Here is a 21,194-nt window from a genome sequence, read left to right as displayed (position 1 = left end):
ACTGCAGGTGAATTATTTATCATGTTGTCCTTCCTTAGCTTTCCTTTCCTTTTTAGGCCCCACCACCTAAATAGATTTTGGGATGTGTTTATCACATATGTCCTGCTTGGCTCTCTTTCCAAAAACCATAGAAAACACACACAGTTTTCTCCCTTAATTTTTCCAGTACTTTCATCTTAGTCTTTCCAAGTGGCATAAAAATAACATCAATCTTACTAAGCACCTATTCACTGAGCTCTTACTATGTACTGAGCATGGGGGAAAGCATTTGACCTCTCTGACCTCGTCAGACCTTAGGAAACTATTTGAGGCAGGTGATATTAACATCCACTTTTCAGCCCTAAGAAGTTCATGAAGAGGCCCAGGTTGCATGCTTAGTACAAAATATTTTTCAAAGAATACCTTGAGGGAATTCTGATATATGGTGTGTGCATTACAATTCTCAAAGCTTGGTTTCCTTATTATGACTTTGAGTGGTTTGAATTAAAATGAGAACTGTCACACTAGATCAGAACCAGGGTTTAATCTGGCCATTGTTGTATCTTGGGCCACTGCTATGTTTTCACAGAATAAGAGTATTTCCTCAAAAGAGTTGTTACCTCAAAAGTTAGGAATGTGGTCCCTCCATCAAGTGAGTTAGGGACTTCTTTCTCTGTGGCCCATCTGAACCCAGTTTATATAGGCACAGCACTTAACATGTTTATTATAAAATATTTGTATACATATTTATCATCTGTCAAACATGTGAGCTCCGTGCAGTCTTGGACCACACACTTCTTCATCTTTCAACCCTGTGCTGGGCACACATGGGCATACAATGAATGTTCATTGAATACACACATTTTTTAAATTTCCTAAATATCCTAGTTATAAACTAATATAACTACTAGTTATATAAACTTATTATATATTCATGAACTCACTGAAATTATTTTTGAAGCTTGTTTCCAACTTGTACCACCCCTTAACCAGTAGCCTAAATGAACTCTCTGTTGGGTAAAATATTGCTTTATTTTATCTATTGTAAAAATATTTCCTTCCAATTTCCTGGAGTTTTAACATAATAACATTTGAAAGCAGTATCTTCCCTCCATCATATTGTCTTTTAATGATTCTTTCCTATTTTTCAGGAAGGTGATGTCTGGCCCAACTCATCAGCTGAAATCACTGTGTACTTTAACCCTCTGGAAGCAAAACTCTACCAAATGACTGTGTACTGTGACATTTCAGGTGAAGACTTCCTCTGTGCGGTAAAGCTGGGTTACGAAGCGCACAGAGCATGGTGTGGAGAGTGTGTGTGTGTGTGTGTGTGTGTGTTTAGGCTATGGGCAGTGCTTGGTATCAATAGAGGAAAAATAGAGTTAAACTATGTACTTACTTCTTTCTAGAACAGATCAAACTTTGAAGTATACTACAATTCTGGTGTGGTGGGGTGGGGTGGGAAACCATGGACCTGAGTTTCCCCTTGAGTTTTAGAGCAGTAAGAACTTTCCTTGAGACAGCCTCACAAATTATTTTTTGTTATTTTTGTTATTTTTTGTTATTTTTTATAATTTTTTTCTTTTTAAGTTTTTATAAAATAATGTATGTCAGGTGGGATGGGATGGGCAGTGGCCAGAGCCACAAGGAGGGTGTACAAGTAGGGTGGCCACCTGATGACGCCAGGAAATTGTATAATGTGCCATTAGGCAAATGCATGCTCAGAGACAGGAAGGAGCAGGGAAGGCCAGTATCACTGGTCTTGAGGGAGGCCTCTTGGGATGCATGAAAGTTAACCCATAATCCCAACTACAACCTTCTTTCTTTCAAAAGCTTTTATATTGAGGCTCAATGAGTACAAAGATGCACGAAAGCATAGTTCATACCCTCAGATAACATAGCAATGAGCAGGGGAAGGGACACACAAACCAGCAGCTCCATTGCAGTGCTTGAAGTGAGTGAACGATGAAAGAGGACAGTTTAGGACACACAGCTCAGACTTAGGGTTTTCAAGGAAGGCTCCCCAGAGAAAGTGACCCTTGAAGTGTTTGTTAGTCAAGTAAAAAAAGGGGAGTTGTGGCTGGGCATGTCAGGCAAGGATATAGTTTGTGAAAATACATAGAGAAACACTTTGAAAATGCATAACAAGAGCATGAAATGGCAAAGAGTCACAAGTTCTTAGGGTGTGGCTACCAGAGAGAAAGACAGAGACAGAGAGAGACAGAGAGACTTGGGAAGGGAGTGGTGGGGGCAAGAATTGAAGTTGGAGGCTGGAGTAGTCGGTAGGATCTGGTTCATGGAAGGCTGCTCTTGTCAGCCAGACTAAGAACCTTGAACATCCTGAGTGCGGTGGGGAATCACTGAAGGGCTGTAAAGCAGCGGGGTGACCTCCTGAGATCTGATTATGCAAATAGAACATCATTAAAATCTTTTCTGTTAATCTGAAACTGAAATTTTTTCATGTAAAGATCCCAGGTTTTCTTAGAAGTAGTTAAACCTGCATGTCAGATATTTATAAAGACTTGCAGATGGTTTGATCTAGGTCTTGAAACTGATCTTTTATCTGTCTTGATATTCCAATGGAATGTGGAAATTCTGAACTTAATCATGAAGATTACCTTTTAAAAAACTCAAAGGGGAACAGCATATATTTGGTTTGGATCACCATATGGGAGCTTCAAAGGAAGCAACACTTTCTGATTTAAACTGTGAAATGCATTGCCTGATAACATCATTAATGGGTGCTTCAGAGTGCAGTGCAGAAAAGCAGCCTGGTGGAAATGACTCCAGATGTACCTGCTTCCCTAAAGACCCAATAAGATGAAACTCCATTATCCATTTTTGTTCTGTACATTATAAGAGAGAAACATCTAAGTTTTTAGCACAATTTTAGCACTTTTGATTATCCTAATTAAACTAAAGAATGGAGATTTAGATTTTCAGAGTAATAAGTGAGTAATACTTTACTTATATGCAGCTTTTCTTTCTCAAAACTCATCAAACTGCAACCTCATAATAAGGTAAGGTTTCTTAGTTCTATGAATAGGAAATTATTTTCTTGATCAACTACTGTTTAAATTATATTTTCAATTATTAAATATTTCAAACATAAGAAAAATACAGAGAATAATATACAAATATCTATGTATATAGAACCCAGATTTAAGAAAACTTGAACAAATGGAAATGTATGCCCATGATTTTGGTCTAGATGATCAACATCATAACTAGGTCAATTCTTCCTATAAATGAATATGATTCCAGTGATAATATCAATACGTGTTATTTTTTAAATTAGGTTGATTCCAAAGTTCTTATGGAGGAAATAAACTATGGAGGAAATTTTCTAGGGCTGCCTAGAAAATTCAGAAAAACAAGAATAATGTGACAGGAGATGAGTGGATAAAAAAAACTGTGGACATTTACACCATGGAATACTATGCAGCTGTAAAAAAGAAGGATCTCGTACTCTTTGGGAGAGTATGGAGGGAACTGGAGAGTATTATGCTAAGCAGACTAAGCCAGTCAGAGAAAGACAAGTACCACATGATCTCACTCATATGTGGAATCTAATGAACAAAAAAACTGATGAACAAAATAGATCCAGAGACACAGAAGCATAGAGCAGACTGAAGAATTTCAGAGGGAAGGTGGGGTGGGGCAGTGGGTGGAGAGAGATTAATCAAAGAACTTATATGCATATATGCATAACCCATGGACAAAGACAATAGTGTGGATAAGGCCTGGGGGGGGGGGGGCAGATGCCAGGTGGAGGGGATCAATGGGGGAAAAAGGGGACATCTGTCGTACTTTCAACAATAAAGATAAATTTAAAAAAAAAGAATAATGTGGGAGCACTAGCTCCACCATCTGTTAAAGTTATTTTAAAAACTATAACAAAAAGAAAAAAAAAACAACACACACAGAAAGCTATAACAAGTATAATTGTATGGTTCTGGAACATGAAAAGAAAGTAGCTATCCAATCAGCATTCATTCATCTTTTTTTAAATTTATCTTTATTGTTGAAAGTATTACATATGCTCCTTTCCCCCCATTGACCCACTACCCCCAGACCTTCTTTTCATCCTTACCAGCAACAACAACAATCAACATGCCCTAATCTCCTAAACCCTCCCCTCTGTAAGATCCACATTTCCCAAAGTCCTTGATATGTGAGCAAAATAAAAGCCCATATTTGTTTAAGCCACTTTGTTTCATTTATCTTTTGCTGTATAACACACTCCACTAAATTTAGTGGCTTAAAACAACTAGCAATCATTTATTTTGTTCCCAGATCTGAAATTTGGCCAGGATTCAGCAAGGACAGTTCCTCTTTGCTCCACACGGAGACAACTGGAAAAGCTTGTTGTCTTATAGGTGGAGGCTGATAACATTTTATAGCTCATCCATCTTACATGTCTGGCAGTTGATCCTGGTGGAGGCTGATATCATTTTATAGCTCATCCATCTTATGTGTCTGGCAGTCAATCCTGGCTGTTGGCAGGGATCTCACTAGGTTCTGTTTGCTGCAACCCCTATCCATGGCTGCTTGCTTCCTCATAGCATGGACTATGGGCTGAGTTGTTGATATGAGAAATCTACTGCAGTCTAATTGTCATTTCTTTGGGTTATCTGTCTTTTCTATCAGATTGATATTTATAATTACTTTGTTTGGTGTCCTACAGTTTCATTGTGATGAATTTGCCTTTATTTATCCTTCTTAGTACTTGATGTGCTTATTCAATCTAAGAACATTTCAGTGATTCTGGAATATTCTCAACAATTATGTTTTCAATGTTGTTTTCATCTCACTATCTCAATTTTCTCCTTCTGGAAATTCTTTTAGATATATGTTTTCCCCATGGAATCGCCATATCTTTTAACCTCCCTTTTATATTTCTGATTTCTTTGTCTTTCTATGATACATTCTGGGCACTATTCTAAGATATTTCTTCCAGTTAGCTAATTCTTTCTGTAGCTATGTCTACTCTTCGGTGTATTCATCTATTCAGTTTTTAATTTCATCATCTTGGTTTTTTAGTTTTAGAAGTTCTTTATAGTTTTAACATTTTCATTTTTTCCCTTTATTGTGGTTTCTATTTCTTTATTTATGGCTTTGAAGATTTTAAGAATGCTATGTTAGATTTTCTTTAAGAGTTTTCTATTATCTCAAACCCTTGGGGTAATTATTTGCATATTTGTGGTAACCACTGACTTTCCTCATACTGGCTTCTGTCTTCAGATGGTTTGAAATGTTTATATTGTGAGCTCATCTTTATTATCTGCTATGGACTGAATGTCCATGCCCCACCCTCCCCCAAATTTATGTGTTGAAACCTAATCCTCAGTGTGATAGTATTTGGAGGTGGGACCTTTGGAGGTGATCAGGTTATGAGGGTGGGGCCCTCATTAATGGGAGTCTGTCCTTACAAATAGGACCTCACCCCTTCTTCTTTGTGAGGACACAGTGAGAAGGCAGCGTCTATGAGATAGGAAGTGAGCTCTCACCAGACACTGAATATGCCAGTGCCTTGATCTTGGATTTCCCAGCCTCCAGAGCTGTGAGAAATAATTGTTTGTTGTTTAAGCCATTCAGTCTATGGTATTTTTGTTATTGCAGCCCAAACAGTCTAAGACAGCATGGGTCCTGGATCATGAAAGGAAGGATTCCTTCAGAGCAATTTTTTTGTTTCTTTTGCCAAGGACCCTATAATTTATTTTCTCAGCTTCTGATTCTTTCACCTATACTATAGTGTAAATTTGGACCCTATACCTGTACATAGAACTTTGATTTCTCATAAGAGCCTTTTCCCACTATTCAGAATGACAGGTAGAGGACAAACTTCATCACTGCTTCCCTAAAACAATAGGTAGAATCTTTCTAGTTTCCTTTTTGGAAAGAGGTATTCTTTTCAAGGCCCTAGATTCATGTGAGGATCTAAGTTCAACTCCTCATTCCCAGATAGAAACAAAGCTGTACTATTTCCTTTGTCATTTTTGCATTTTCTGCCCCAATACCACATTATCTTAATTATATTAGCTTTATAATAGATTTTAATTTATGAAAGGCCAAGTCCCTTCAATTTATTCTTCTTTAAGAATGTCTTGGTTATTAGTGGCCCTTTGTTTCACATTTAAATTTTATAATCAACCCACCAAATTTCACCAAATTCTACCTGCTGCCATTTTGTTTATTAAAGCATTAAAATTGTAGATATAGATCAATTGGAGGAAAATTGACAACTTTATGGTGTTGAGTCTTCCTTTTCAAGAACTTAGTCTAGTTCTCCACTTATTTAGATCTTTGATAATATCTTTCAATAAAGTTTTACATTTTGCTTATTGAAGATCATAAGTATACCCCCCTTTTTTTCTTGTCTTATTGCACAGGATTAGAGCTCAAATATAATATTGGGCATCTAAGATATCTTAGATTGTAAGTTTTTTAAAGCCCTTGGTTACATTTGCTGGTATTTAATGCAGCTAATCTAGTGTATTCAGGGATTTCAGGGCTGTTAAAGGGGTTCAATAGTACATTTCTCTGCTTCTTATGTGTGAAAACAAGGTAATATAATCATAGGTGAGAAACTGCCCTATTTTTAAAACATTTTAATATTTTGCTCTTCTAATAAGGAATTTGTCCTTTTAGCTTACTAGTTCCTTCAGGCTTGTCCCTCTTGCTGCTTTTTGCCAAGACAGGAAAAACCCCTGCTTCAGAAATCTTACAGAAAAGTAGCATTTGAAAGGTAACCCTAAAATTTAGGCTAACTCTTGTAAATGCAATGCTGGGGTATTACTTGTGCTCCCATTCCATTCTGGGTGAGGGGAAATGGCTAGCTACAAATAATATAAATTCCTTTGAAGTAATTAATAACTCCCAAAGAAACATTGGCTTACTGCTTTATTACAATACATCTCCTTTTTTTAAATTTGTGTATTAAGGAAGGCAGTCAAGGTAACAGATGGGGAAAGCTTTAAGCCTGACAGTTATAAATAGTTTTGCAGTTTATTCCACAATATATTTGCAATTCCCTTTCTTTGCTATTCCAAAAGTTGGATCTCTGTCAAAACACTTTTCTTTTGACAAAGGAGTACAAATCATTGCAAATAGATTCAAACACTAAAATAATGGAGTAGGGTAGCAAGATTTAGGCTCTCTGAAAATTTTACTTATATTCTAGAGTATTGCCAACACTAATACCTGGTCTTTAGAGAAACCTCTTTTCCAGGGATCAGATGGGTTAGGGAACTCTTTGAAGAAATTAGCTGTTCCAAATATTTCTAGGATTGCTTTTGTTTCTTAAAATCAAACTAATACTGCCTAATGACCACTGTGTTGCCAAATACTAAAGGGACACAGAGATAAGTATTCCCGTCTTTAAAAGGACAGTTATGGAGAGAAAGCATTAAAGATACAGATGCTAAATAGCAACAGAAGGCAATGGAACATAAAATGTCACAGGGCATTATAATGATGATAATAAATTAGAAATACCATTTGGTTGTTCAAAGTGTATTGCTATAATACTGAAAATTACATCTAAAAGAACATCAAAGTATCTTGAATGTTCAAAACATGACACACAAAGCAAATATTTAATTTTCCTTAAATAACTGAAATTTAAGTGGTGCAAATTTAAGGAAAACCTTTCAAACTATCAAAGATTTTTTAAAGTGGTGATATGCCCACTATCAGGGAGGACATGGAGAGACAGGAACCATTAAATACTGTTGTTGTTAGTGTGTACATTGGTACAGCCATTCTGGAGGGCAGTATGCCCATACCTGTCAGAATGTCAAATGTGCATCTTTTATCCTGGCAATTCTGTTTCCAGTAATGGTGGGCTCGGTAATTTGGATCAACTCTCTCTCTAGGAACAGCTAGAAGAACAAGGCAAGTATTTCGAAAACCTGTTTTAAAGGTAAAACAGAGCTACTAAACAGTAAAGAATTATGGGACCAACATCCAGGAGAAGAAAGAAGCCAAGACTATTAGACTTTGGGGGGAAGGGGACAGTGACTCTTTATTCTTAGCGACACTGACTTTTTGGTAGATACTACAGGGAAGCTGAAAAGTTAAGTTGATTTAGGGAAGAAAACATAGGAGTTAATGGGATGCCCAAGGAGAAAGGGTCCTAGTAATCCCCCAGGCTTGAGGGTGGGACCCAGTGAAGCAGCACCTGGAAACGTACTAGCCCTCACAATGACTCAGCTTTGAATCAGTATCAACTTGATTACAACAGCTTTTCTCCACTGAGGTTCCAAGAGATGATTAATCCCTAATGTTGGAAGGCATCTATTGTACGTGTAACTTCTCTTTTATATCTAGGCTAGTACTAGCTACAACCCCTTCTTGGGAGAATAGAGAAAATAGTCATTCAAATAATTTGCTACAAGGCTTAATTCTCTCAGAGACTAAGCTATGAGTAGTTAGACTAGGTCTTCTGGGATTGCTAATGCCCTCTAGTCCAGCCGGAAGCTGGAGAAAATAACATTTTAGGACTTCAAATTACTTCTATAGCTTTTTGCATACACTGATCAGACTCAACCAAAATAACAATGCATATAAGAAGGTAACACAATCTGACAGAATGTTAAGATAAACAATAGAAACAAACCTAAAGGGATCCAGATAATAGAATTATCAGACACAGTTTTTTAAAATATTCTTAGTAAAGGCAAGATTGAGCAGAGGCTTGGAAACTACAAAAAATCTAAACAAAAGTCTAGAACTAAAAAGTTATTATGACAAATTAAGAACTCAGTAGATGAATTTAGTAGCCTATTAGGTGCAGACAGAGATAGATTTTGTAAACTGGAAATTAAATAAAAGAAAATATTCACACTAAGCATGTAGAGACAAAGTACAGAAAAGAGCATAAGAGAAGTGGAATGTAACAAAAAGATTATATATATTTCCATTATATACTATGTTATAAATATATATAATAATCATATATATGATAAATATCATATCTATAGAGAAGGAAAGATGAGAAAATAGAGTATGAGCATTATTTGAAGAGATAATGACTAAAAAATTTCCAAAAACTGGTTGAAGGCATTCATTCACAGAGTCAAAAAGTACCACAAATTCCAAGAAGGATAAATTCAAACCGCACCTGGGAACATTATAGTAACTGCTGAAAACCAAAGACAATAAGAAAATCTTAAAGCAGTCAGAGGAAGACATACTAACTCAAATGAGCAGTAAGACTCTACCCTGACTTCTCAACAGAAATGGTGGAAGACAAGAAGCAATAGAATATCATCAAAGTACTTAAAAAGAATACAGGAAAATTGTCCATAAATATGTTCAAGGATATTAATTACATTATAATTTGTTATAGTGAAAAGTTAGAAACCACTTAATTACATCAAAAGGTACTAGTTAAATATATTTACCTCTCCTTTAGGTGATGATGTGTTAAAAATGTTCCAGATTTATTGTAAGTGAAAAAAGCAGGTTACGAAATAATATATAGCATATACTCTTGTTTACATTAACAGAATTTAAATATGATTAAGTATGGAAGGATCAGCACCAAAATACTGACAATAGTTATCTCTGGATGGTAGAATTATGAGAGTTTCCACTTTCTCTTAACATTTTTATAATGATCATGTATTATCAAGTGGACATTTTTTTAAAAGAAAACAAAACCAGTCAGTACTTTAAAGATTTGTGCTCTGTATTGACCCTGAGTCCATTGTGGATGTGTAATAAGGGATACTGTTTAGTGGATTCCATTACCTCTTCGTGAAAGAAACTACAAAGTAAGGGTCAGGTAACATTGCAGGTTCGTCCCCGCTTGGGATGCATACAGAGGCAACTGATCAATGTTTCTCTCTCCCTCTCCCTTCCTCTCTCTTTAAAAAAAATCAATAAAAATATATCCTCGGGTGAGGATTAAAAAAGAAAGGCAGCAAAAAAAGAAAAGGAAAGAAACTTAAGGATATAGCTAAGACTGGGTTAAATTTTAATATTTTTTTCCTGCTAAAATGTCAGCCTAAACTGCAATATAAGCTGGTCCCTAAAGTTAAGAAACTAACAGTATTCATGTTTCTTAAAAATAATTAAAGTTACTTCAGACTTAGTTAAATTGCAGTTCCCCAGTCCAGCATAGGGAGTTGGTGCAATAATCTTGAGTGCTTACATTGGTAACGGTTGTGGATGATAGAGCATCGTTTGGGTAATAAAGTTTGAATTGTTTCTATAGGCCGAGAGATCCGTCTGCCCCTCCGAATCAAAGGGGAAGGAATGGGACCAAAGATTCACTTCAACTTTGAGTTGCTGGATATTGGAAAAGTTTTTGTTGGATCTGTTCATTGTTATGAGGTAAACACTAGAATTGTTCATTGAGAGTCAGACAGTACCCGGCTTGTTTTGCTTTGTTTGTGTTTTTAGTGATAGGAAATGTACGCAGTCACATCCGTTTGCCATTGCTCATACTTATTCAGACTCCAAAGCGATCTGACTTTCTCCCCTTTCCCAGCCTTACTGAGTGGAGCAACTTTTACCATCCTCTGCAGCCCCCACTAACTTTCCTAAAAACATCAAAGCCATAACTGCATTGGTTTTATCGTCATCATTTTGTAGACTATAAAGGGGAACTCCATAAATACATCTCCCATCTGTTTCATGCTTGTTCTCTGACAACATAAATCCTGCAGATCAGAGGACAGAGAAAGCCTTCTACAGTTTCCAGAATATCCTAATGAGGATAGCTGTTTTCACACCTCAGAATTTTTCCCTAAATGCACTAGTCTCCAGTCCATGATTGAAAAACCAATCATTGTGTTCTTGGAAGACACATCCCTGCTTTGTCTTTCCAATTATATAGAAAATGATACTTTTTAGAAGATTTACTCATGGGTTTCTAAGGACCAAAGTTACTTCAGTGCCACGTGTCATAAATTTGCATCTAGGACACTTTTTTACAGTATCAAACTATAACCATTGAAACTCCAGAAAGAATCCAAATTGTAAATGTTTATATTTCTATAGAGGTAATAATAAAAGCAGTTATTATTTAATGAGTGCTTGAGGTTCAATTAGTTTGTCAGGTTCCATGCGTTATTATGTGTGCATGTCAGTGTATATCGTTTCTAATCCTTACAAAACCGTGAAAGGCAGGTTTTATTGCACCTATTTTACAAAGAAGAAATAGTCAGATAGTGGTTAAGTCTGTTTACATCACCCTTCATGCATGTTGAGTAAACATGTATTATTAGTTCATTTAATCCTCACAAAACCCCTAGGGAGCAGCTACAATGACTATACCCATTTTATAAATGAGGAACCTGAAGCTCAGAGAAGTTTTACTGTTAAGGTAATTAATGTTAGATACTGTGACAAATAAATGCAAAAATATATATTCTCTCAAAATAGATAAAGGCCTATTTTGTTGCTTATATATCGTCCCAAAGTTACTAATCAGCGGATGGCTCTCCTCCAGCAGAGAATGAGAACCCAGGCTCCCTCCCTCTTATGGCTCTGCAGTCTCATATGTATCGCAAATTGCATAGAGGGTTTCACTCAAGAGATTTTTCTAGGAGGTAGCACTGGAGGTGGCACGTATCACTTTAGTTCAAGTCCCATTAGCTGTCCATAACTGCAAGGGTGGCTGGGAAATGTAGTCTAGCTGTAAGCACAGGAAGAAGGGACAGCAAACCTGACTCTGCCACATTTGTTAACTGGCAAGGTCACACAGCTTGTAAATGTTAGTGAGCAATGGGGTTTAGGGCCCTATATCCTGTGGGAAGAGAAAGCCTGCTGGTTTTTCAACCTACACTCTTACCATATGCAAATCCAGCCTACAGTCAACTCAGCCGTCAGCCCAGCCTAACCTCGCCCAGGAGGGAAATGCTCGGCTGCTGTTGAGAGCTTTCTACAGTGTCATTCATCCCCACACTCACTAGAGTAACTACTGCCTAAATGGGATGGTGTGCAAGGTAAACAGAGATGTTCCTGTCATGATGAGATGGAATATATACAAGAGCTCAATTTAAATAAAGGAATCAGGCATATGACTCATAAAATGAAAAGTGGCAGGGCTACTGTGTTGTATTGCCCTGTATTGCATTTTGAAAACACAGTCACTTAGAGATGAAAATAAAAAGGTACCATAGTTCTTACTAAATTGATATTCTGTCTGTAATTTATACAGTGTGAATTTCCCTCACATCTTACAGACTGTGTCTTGCGGATACCACATCAGAAAAGAGCCTTTAGTTCTGATGCAAAATGCATAGGGTTTCCCTGAAGGTAATAACAATTTCTTGCAGATTTAGCACAAGTGTACATTAGGCCACCACTTCTCACCCTCACGGATTTGAACAGTAAAGCAAACCACAGCCAGGTAAATAAGTGTTAAACGAGGTGCGATGTCTGATTGGACAGTTCTGAGAGCTGTGCGCTGGCAGAGAAGGGCATGGTAAGGTGCTTCTCATGAGAATATTTTGCACTCTCTGCATATTTAATGCTGATGCCTCATTGCATCTCTCTTTCATTACGTTACCTCCTTGAGACAAATTTGAATAACTACCTATTGCCCTTAGTCACTGCTGAGCTTAGCAGATCTATAAAGAATAAGCCAGAACCCCATGAGTACACACTCTTCCCCCGTGTGATCAGAAGGAAAACAAATGAGAGGGGAAGTTCTCCTATAAATGTTCTCTCTCCGAGGAGTTGGACTGCATGGGTAAGGGTATACCGGTAATCAAAAGGTCTCAGTGGATGCTGTGCACACAGTAGGTGCTGCTTAGTCGGGGAGGAGAAAGACATGCACATTCTTGAAAACAGAGGAGCTGCCACCTTATTAGAAAGTCTGGGTAAAACACTGGTGTTAACCAAAAAAATAAAAAGACAATCTGTGCATCTTCTCAGAGAGAAGAGCAAGGGCCCTTCGAGTTACCACCAACACGTTTGCCTTGCCTTTGAGTTTCCACTAGGGCATGTCAGTTTCTTCTTAAGCACAGGTAAATTTTAAACCCATTCTGTTTAGCACTGGGGCTATACATAGCAGTCACTGTCATTTAAGCATTCTTTGCCAGGCGCTATTCTAAAAGTTACATAAATGAATACATTTCATCTTCACAGCAATCTGAGAAGTCAGTAGTGCTTACATTTTGGAGATGGGGAAACTGGGGCACAGAGAAGCAGAGCACGTTTTCCAAGGTCACACAGCTACTAAATCAGTGGCAAAGCTGAGATCTGAACCCAGGGATTTTGCTTCTGAGTCCCTGGTCATAATCACTTTTCTCTATGGTCTCTTTGAAAGGAATGAAGGGTGAAGCCAAGGATGATTCCTATGGCCAGGGAACTTAAAACAGAGAGAGAGGGAAATGGGAAATAAAAAAGATGAACAAAATGTCAAGTAGCAACTAGCTGCATGTCTATTTTGGTGCTTTGTCTATCTTTTCTTGGCAGAGTGGTTCTTCCTCTGCAAGAGCCCCTTACTCTGTCCTACAGCTCTGAATTCCTTCCCTGCTTCTCCCCGAGGCAGCCTGAGCTGGTGGACCCCCACATCCACCAGACCCCATTCCCTTGGTTACCCAGCATTCCTCTATTACAACAACAAACATGTAGGCCAGGCACTGAGTATGCATGATCTCATTTAATATAAATCTACTAGGCCTCCTCTAGCGTACCTTCCCACAGCGTTGCTACCCCCATTCTCACTTTCCACCACTAATCTTCGCAAAACAGAACCGAGAATAGTCAACCACTATTTCCTTTGCACCTACTCACTTCCCAAACATTTGTACTCTGGGTTCTACAAACACATTCCATTGGATTCCTCTCTTCCTCAAGGGCAGGGATGACCTCTAATAAAAAATAAAAAGTATGTAACAGACAATAACCTCTGCCCACATTTCAGCCCCTTCTGGGAATTCTCCTCCCTTGGCTTCTGGGTTCCTGACATGGAATGTAGGTTCCACACACCTTTCTGAATGTTTATTCATGCTCCCCTGTGCTCTTTTTCCTCTAATGCCTTCCTTGTAGGTTGAGGGCAGTTCCTACATAAATAGAGAGAATGTGTTGTTCACATGTTCAGGTGTAAGCATTGGCAAGCAAGAGACTGTGTCTTGGAAGCTCAGGAATAGAACTGTGTGGCTGTCGTACAGCTTCATGGGCAGGAACTGTGGCAGGTGGGAGTGGGAGTTGCAGGCTGAGCCAGCTGTGGAGGACCCTGATTGCCGAGCGTGAGCTTTTTACACATACCTAGTGTGCAATCAAGTATGGGCAATGGCATGGTTCCAGAACACTGGTATATAGAAATAAAACGTTTCTAGAGTAAAATGATTGATTGCATAAGCATACCTAATAGAGACTGAGATGAAAATCATCCCAATAGGATGAAATCTAATACCACAGGAAAGGATCTTTGCAATCTAGAATCCACAATGAAGTCATATTTATATTTATCAAGCTACGTTATAAACATAGGCTTAGGTAGTTCTAGCTCCTCTCTTCTGACTTGCTTTTTGTTTTTCAGTTTGCCAGTTAATCTTGGCTTCCTCACACATAGGAGACTCCTCTTTAGTAGATGTGATTATGACCAGTCTTTATAGCATGAGCATAATACATAGGACTAACTCCAATTTAAAGATGCAACAAAAACACAAAATTGCTTTCTGACTCGGGACTCCTGTCTTCAAACATTCAAGAAAGGAGACTGTTTATTTCTCCCCTGGAGTTTTCCTTTGGTTCCAATTCCGGCCAGTGTCTCTGTGTTGGTATTAAATATTAGAGCCACATGCTTATATGAAAATGAATCAGAGGCCCATTGTCTGCCTTTTCATTCTTGCCTTTCTGTCGATGTAGGCAATCCTATCCAACAAAGGCAGCATCGATGCCCTCTTCAATGTGGTCCCTCCAACTTCAGCTTTGGGGGCCTGCTTTGTTTTCAGTCCCAAGGAAGGCATCATCAAACCAAGCGGAGTCCAGGCTATCCAGATTTCCTTCAGTTCTGCCATCCTGGGGCACTTCAAAGAAGAGTTCCTGGTCAATGTCAATGGGTCACCTGAGCCTGTGAAACTGACTATTAAGTAAGACATGTGTATAACTAACCTGGAAACTAGCTAAAGTTTTTACCTGCTGCTTTCTTAAGCTTCACAACTAGATCATCTTAGATATCAATAACTGTCTTTGCTGATATGAATACATCAATTTAATGGGGTGTTTTAAATTCCCACCAGTGTTTCCCTACTAAACATGCGTAACTGATTATTGTAACATGGATACAGATGCTATTTTGGTATCTAATATTTTCTGTAAGCTATACCCGTATAGAACAAGGACACATTGTTGTGTATAGAGAATCTTAAGGACTCCACACACACACACACAAAACTAAAGAGCTAATAAGTGAGTTCAGAAAAATTGTAAGATACAGGATCAATATACAAAAATCAGCTTTACCTCTAGACAATAATAGTGAAAATTTAGGAATGAAGCTAAGAAAGTTCCATTTATTATAGGTTCAAATAGAATAATATACTTGGAAATAAAGTTAACCAAAAAAGTGCAAGATTTGTACATTGAAAACTACAAAACATTATTGAAAACAATTTAAAAGAAGACCTAAGTAAGTGAAAATATATCTGTGCTTATGGGTTGGAAGACTTAATATGGCAATACTTCCCAAAGTGATGTATAGATTCAACATGATCTCCATCAAAATCCCAGCTGCCTTTTTTGTAATAATCGGCAAGCTGATCCTAAAATCCATATGGAAATACAAGAAACCCAGAAGAGCCAAAAACAATTTGAGAAATAAGAACGAAGTTGAAGGATTTTTGCTCTTTCTAGTCATTCTTCAACTATATGACATAATATTTTAAGTGGTTGGATGAACAACAGTGAAACATTAATGTGATTTTAAAAAATTACCCGTGCGCAGTTTTCCTCCCTCAAATTTTTACATATGTAATTTTATAAAGTTTTAACCATAGCACAGATATATTTTGTCTTCAAAATATTTCACTTAACATGTGGTAATAATTCAATCATTCTACCTCTCAGTCTTTATCCCTTTAACAGACCACTGGTAGGTGCAGGGCACAATCTCCACCGAGACTGTCCTGATACTCAGAGCCCGTTAGAATGGACGTGACCATGTCCAAGTCCAGATGTAACTCAGCCACAGTTCCCATAGTTGTGTGTGCCTTTGAACAAGTGTGATTGAGCTCTTTATTTTTCCTTCACTGATTAAATGACTGCTTTGTGCAGATTTGTGAGCTTCTTTCTCACTTTCTTTAGCCTTCTGTGCCTTTCAGGCCCCTTCGGGCTGTTGTTTTGCCCTCTCCTTCTGCAAAAGGACTTCTTTTACAAGTCACGTAGCCAACCTGTAGGCTGGTTTGCCTTCATTCTCAGCTGGATGTGCCTCATATGAGTAGACCTATAATTTTCCTTTCTTGCCTGAGATAGACCATCATCTGTGATAGACCATCATCTCTGAGGCTTTTTAATCCTAGATTCTATAACTGACTTAATGCCCAATTGGGGTTTTCAGCACTGCTCCTTTCCATGGTTGCTGACTGTTACCCTGCATTCACTGGACTTTCTCCCCACTCCCCTCCTTGTCTCCCTGCTTCCAGAGGCTGTGTCATCGGACCTACCTTCCACTTTAATGTTCCTGCTCTGCACTTCGGTGATGTTTCCTTTGGTGAGTATTTTTCCATTTTCAATTAGAAACAGAGAAGAATTACGTTCTTTATGTGGGAGAAGAAAGGCTGACAAAGAATCTTACCATTTTTTATGGGTAAAAGCTGAGTATCTCCATTGCTCTGCAGCAGTGGCGTCTTGGTGCCACTGCCTCGTTTCGGTGTGAAAGCTGGCACTGCGTCCGGGCACCAGCAGCTGTCAGGCGTGGCTGACCGCCCTCTCCCAGTAGGGGAGCCGCAGACGGCCTCAGGCTTCATTCTTCTATCTGAACATTGCGAACGTTCTGTTTCTGCGCAGATTCTGATTTGCCCGTTTGGCCACACAGCAGCCTTTTCACAGAGATGCTCTCAAGTTCGCAGTGAACTCAGTGGTGGTTCAGTGGATTCAGGCGTCTTCCCACTCCCCACTGAAGACTCTTCTGTATTTTTGTGTTGTATCCTCACCAGTTATTTCTGAGTCATTTTCTATCCAAGCTTCCCCAGTAATAAAAATGATAACGATAGCAGCAAAACATCCCATTATTGGTTCTTTCTATTTATTCCGATCACTGCTAAATCCATTTCATGCGGTACTTCATTTAAACTTTTAGCAATCCTATGGGGAGGTACTATTTAAGATCTCCACTTTAGAGATGGAAGAACTGAGCATTGAAAAGTTAAATAACTTCCTAAAGTCACACAGCAGTGGCAGAATTAGCATTTCAATTGAGGTGTATTTAAATCATTTACTGTCAGCACAAGTGATGTATCGCCCCCAAAGAGGCAAAAACTGGTTCTTGGAGGTTGAAAAAAAAACTAAAATGTAACAGTAGTTTGTGGTCCTCCAGAGTTCAACCTTCCTCAACAGAATTTTATCCCTTAGTGTTCGATTTCTCTCATTAGGGAGAAATTAAATAGAATTTAAATCATATTAACTAATTATAATTGATTTGATTTAAAATTAATTTATCACTGTGGTTCTTTTTAGGAGGTGATAATTTTTAAAACGGTTGAAAAACCCTCATCTAAATCATACTCTACTATCCTTTCCACTTTGCTTTATTTCCTCCCATTTTGACTTTCAGTTCTTTTGCTTCTACTTGGGGAAAAATAGTTCTCTAGGAAAAGCTGAATAGATGCCTTTATCAGTTGCTTTAACATCTGGGGTTATGAAGGTTTTATTTATTCAGAACATATTTATTTATACAGTGCTCCTCCCATCTACATTATATTGGGTAAGGTACATACTATAGGAAAGCCTATCTAAATGAAGTGGAATATCTGTTTGTTACTATAGAACATGAAAGGGGCTGGAGAGATTTTTTTTTTTTAATTTATAGGGCATGTTTGAGTGATAGACTCTTTTGAAGGAAAATAAAAGTGACCTACAACTTGAAAGTCATCCGGTGGCCAACTAGGAAAGGCATGCTCTCTCAAGGGTGACTGTGACAGATGCGCAATAAGAAGTGAATTAGTACACCCAGACCTATGCGGTCATGCTCCAAACAGCTCAGACTGAGTCCACAGAGAGGCCTGGGCAACCCAGGCATGACGGCGGCATGTCCTTGCCTAGGCATTTAAATACAGAGTCCAGCCCAAGGACATTTGGGAGATGTGCCCTGTATCATATTGCCCTCGAGGGAGAAAACAGAGTACAAGCCAGCACCTCAAGCGAATTCATTGTCCAGAATCTGCCCTCTTGCTCAGCTCTGCAATGTTAACATAAATGCTGTACTAATGATACTCAAACAGCTGTTTCTCAGACTTGGTTCAGCTAGAAGTTTTGATAACTAGCTTAGGTGAACATTAGAAACAGTGGATTTTTCTTTTCTTGTATACTATCTTATTGAACCATTTGATGATACAGTAGCTAGACAAGAGGCTGGAACACACTACAGAGCCATGACCCAAGATTCCCCAAGTCTGAGATTTGAAAACTTATCCCTCCTAAGCCCACCTTCAAAATCTAAGTTGCCTTTTCTTTTAGTTTGGATATAGATTCCTTAGTCTTCTCTAGTGTGGCAGGAAATGTTACTAAAAACATGCCTCTTTTGCTTGCCAACAGGAAACCTAGGGCTATTTGGTTTTCAAAACCACTTGGGTCAGTTAATTCAAGCTACTTTGCTGTGGTTCTAGATTTTGCACTGAAACAGCCAAAATTAGAGACAATTTTGTGATATCATTTCAACATTATTTTATGATATTTTCAAATCCCAGAGTTGAAACCAGAGTCCTCATGAGTTCAACACAGTCTCATTATTTTTCCAGGTAGTTTGACCTCCTGTCACAAAGAGACATGGCCCATTGGACAGTTATTTATTGTCAACTTTTAATTATTATCTTGCATGTGCAAGTAGGGCTTTGATGAAATAGGTAAAAGTAAGCATGTCATTGGCTCAGGAATGAAAGACCAGTAGGGTGCATATAGTTCCAGATGCAAAAGAGAAATTAAGCAATCCCAGAATTGGAGGAATTTTATTAGTTATTTCAGGATGACAGACATATTGTGTGGAGTTAAGCAAGGTTTACAGACACTGTCATAGGGCTTGGGAGTACATGAAGCTAACAGAAGTTGGTAATATTGTCCCCGTATTGGCAGTAAGGCCCATTCCTAAAGAGGTGTCTGTTAACCCTCAAGAGGTTAATGTTAGAGATAAAGATCTAGATTTGGCTTCAGGATCTGTTGTGATTGATGATGTTAGGATATTATAAATACCATAAAGTAGGTTGGTATCCAAAATGTTTGTAGTATGGCTATAAAGATTTCGATGATAGGATTAGATATTGGGTGACATATCTAATAATTAATTAGGCTGGCTGAAGCTACAATAGCATGAGAGAGTCAGATTGTAGAATTTGAGTGGCAGTTGTCCCTGAAGGAACATTGAGGCTTTGATAAATCCTCAGACTGGTCAAACAATAAAATGTACCACGTAACCACTGATATGCCAGGTGACAGACCAAAAGGGGCAGGGTAAGTCTCTGTAAAGTCACTATTTTTCAGGAGGCACAAGAATGTGTTGGTTTGAGAATAAGGAGTCTGGAAGGCTCCGGGCACTCAATGTACTTTACAATTGGATAATTTGGACTGAGAAGTTAGGGTTTGATGGCAGAGTTTTGGAGATAAATATAAGCATTTTAAAAATGCATGATAGTTGTCTCTTCCATGGCCCAGGTATGAACTATCAGTATTTTACTCAATTATTTAAATTGACTTTAGGAGGGTGTAGAGTAGGGAATCAAGGGCAAAGCTTAACTGTAATGATCATAAAAAGATCTTAGAAAGGTTGGTAGAAGAGGTCATAGTAGGAACGAGCAAAGCCCACACACCCAAGCAAGTTATCAGTAAGAGACAAAACAAGGGATATCAGAATTATATAACTTTAAGATAGTAAATAGAGAGTAATATGGCCAGATGACAAAGAAGAATGTATGCAAAGTATGAGAATCAGTAATGTCAGGCATCTAGCAAAATCTTGTTCCACCAGTCTTGGGCAGAATCTTTCTGCTTCATGTAAAGACTACTTGTTCTGAGGATCTTGGAATGGCAATCTGTTTCTATAGATCATCTCTTTCTGGAAGTTTTATTAGCAAACTTCCATTTAAGGTCTCCAGTAAGAGTGTTTTCTGCACGTCTTCAGCCAATAATTCAGTTTCTTTGGACACCTTTTTACCCATAGTCCCACCTTATAGTTAACCGCAGGGTCAGTGAAGCCCTTAAAGAAGACTATTGGTGTATTTTTTCAGAGTACTCATTGTTGAGGTTGAAAGAAGAGAGAACTCTTGAGGGTGAGTTTTTAGGGAAAGGCTTCTAGAACTTACAGATGTGTTGGTTCTTGACAATATTTAATTATGACTGCATGAAGCAAGTCATACTGATTCAGACTGATAAAAGACTTGTAGTGACATGAATTTTCTAGGTTTTTTTTCCCTAAGGTGAATAGTCTATGAGTTCCAGAGGAAGTTAGCCTGATCTGATGGACATTAGAACTAAAGGTAAAACTCTTCATCAAAAGACTCCAAGAGCCTCAGAGAGCGTGGCCAACTCAGGACTGATAATACTATTTTTATGCCCTACATTTCCCAAGGATTGTGGATTATAAAATTTTCGATCAAATGGTTAATGCACTGTAAGATTCTTTATAACTCTTCTGTGTAAGGGTGCTATTCCCCTGGGAGGAAAGTTATAATGTACAATTTCTTAGTCACATTTATGACAGCGGCCTTTCTGTATAGGGAAACTCAAATCCATCGAAAGAATTTACAGACAATTACAAGAACATATTCTTAAATATATCATTTGGGCACAGCCCATTTTTATTTGAAAGGTTTTTTCAAGTATGATTTAGAATCATGTCTCACTGCACAGGTTTTCTGAAATATGATACCCAGCTACAGAGGAGAAATTTTCCCATCAACTCTTGTTCAGAGATGATCTTATCTCTTCTGTGATGGGACCCTATGATTTTTGTCAAAGACCAGATCAGGCTTTGGGACACATCACAGTTGATGTGCCAAAGACCATTGAAGTGGACAGAGGATCCTGATTTTAGGAAATGTCTG

The 21,194-nt window shown here is 38.1% G+C and overlaps 1 protein-coding gene across 1 annotated transcript in view; it reads left to right on the top strand.

The window, feature by feature from the left end:
* Window positions 1-21,194, top strand: part of HYDIN (HYDIN axonemal central pair apparatus protein) — a 241,291-nt gene that overhangs the window by 56,226 nt on the left and 163,871 nt on the right. Inside the window, 4 exon segments of the mRNA XM_087827374.1 lie at window positions 1,131-1,230; window positions 10,202-10,320; window positions 14,812-15,035; window positions 16,587-16,654. Coding sequence (XP_087683500.1) covers window positions 1,131-1,230; window positions 10,202-10,320; window positions 14,812-15,035; window positions 16,587-16,654 — 511 coding nt within the window.

The sequence above is a fragment of the Miniopterus natalensis genome, chromosome 18, assembly GCF_054644295.1.
Source record: "Miniopterus natalensis isolate mMinNat1 chromosome 18, mMinNat1.hap1, whole genome shotgun sequence".
NCBI lineage: Eukaryota > Metazoa > Chordata > Mammalia > Chiroptera > Miniopteridae > Miniopterus > Miniopterus natalensis.
This window is presented reverse-complemented; position numbering and strand designations above follow the sequence as displayed.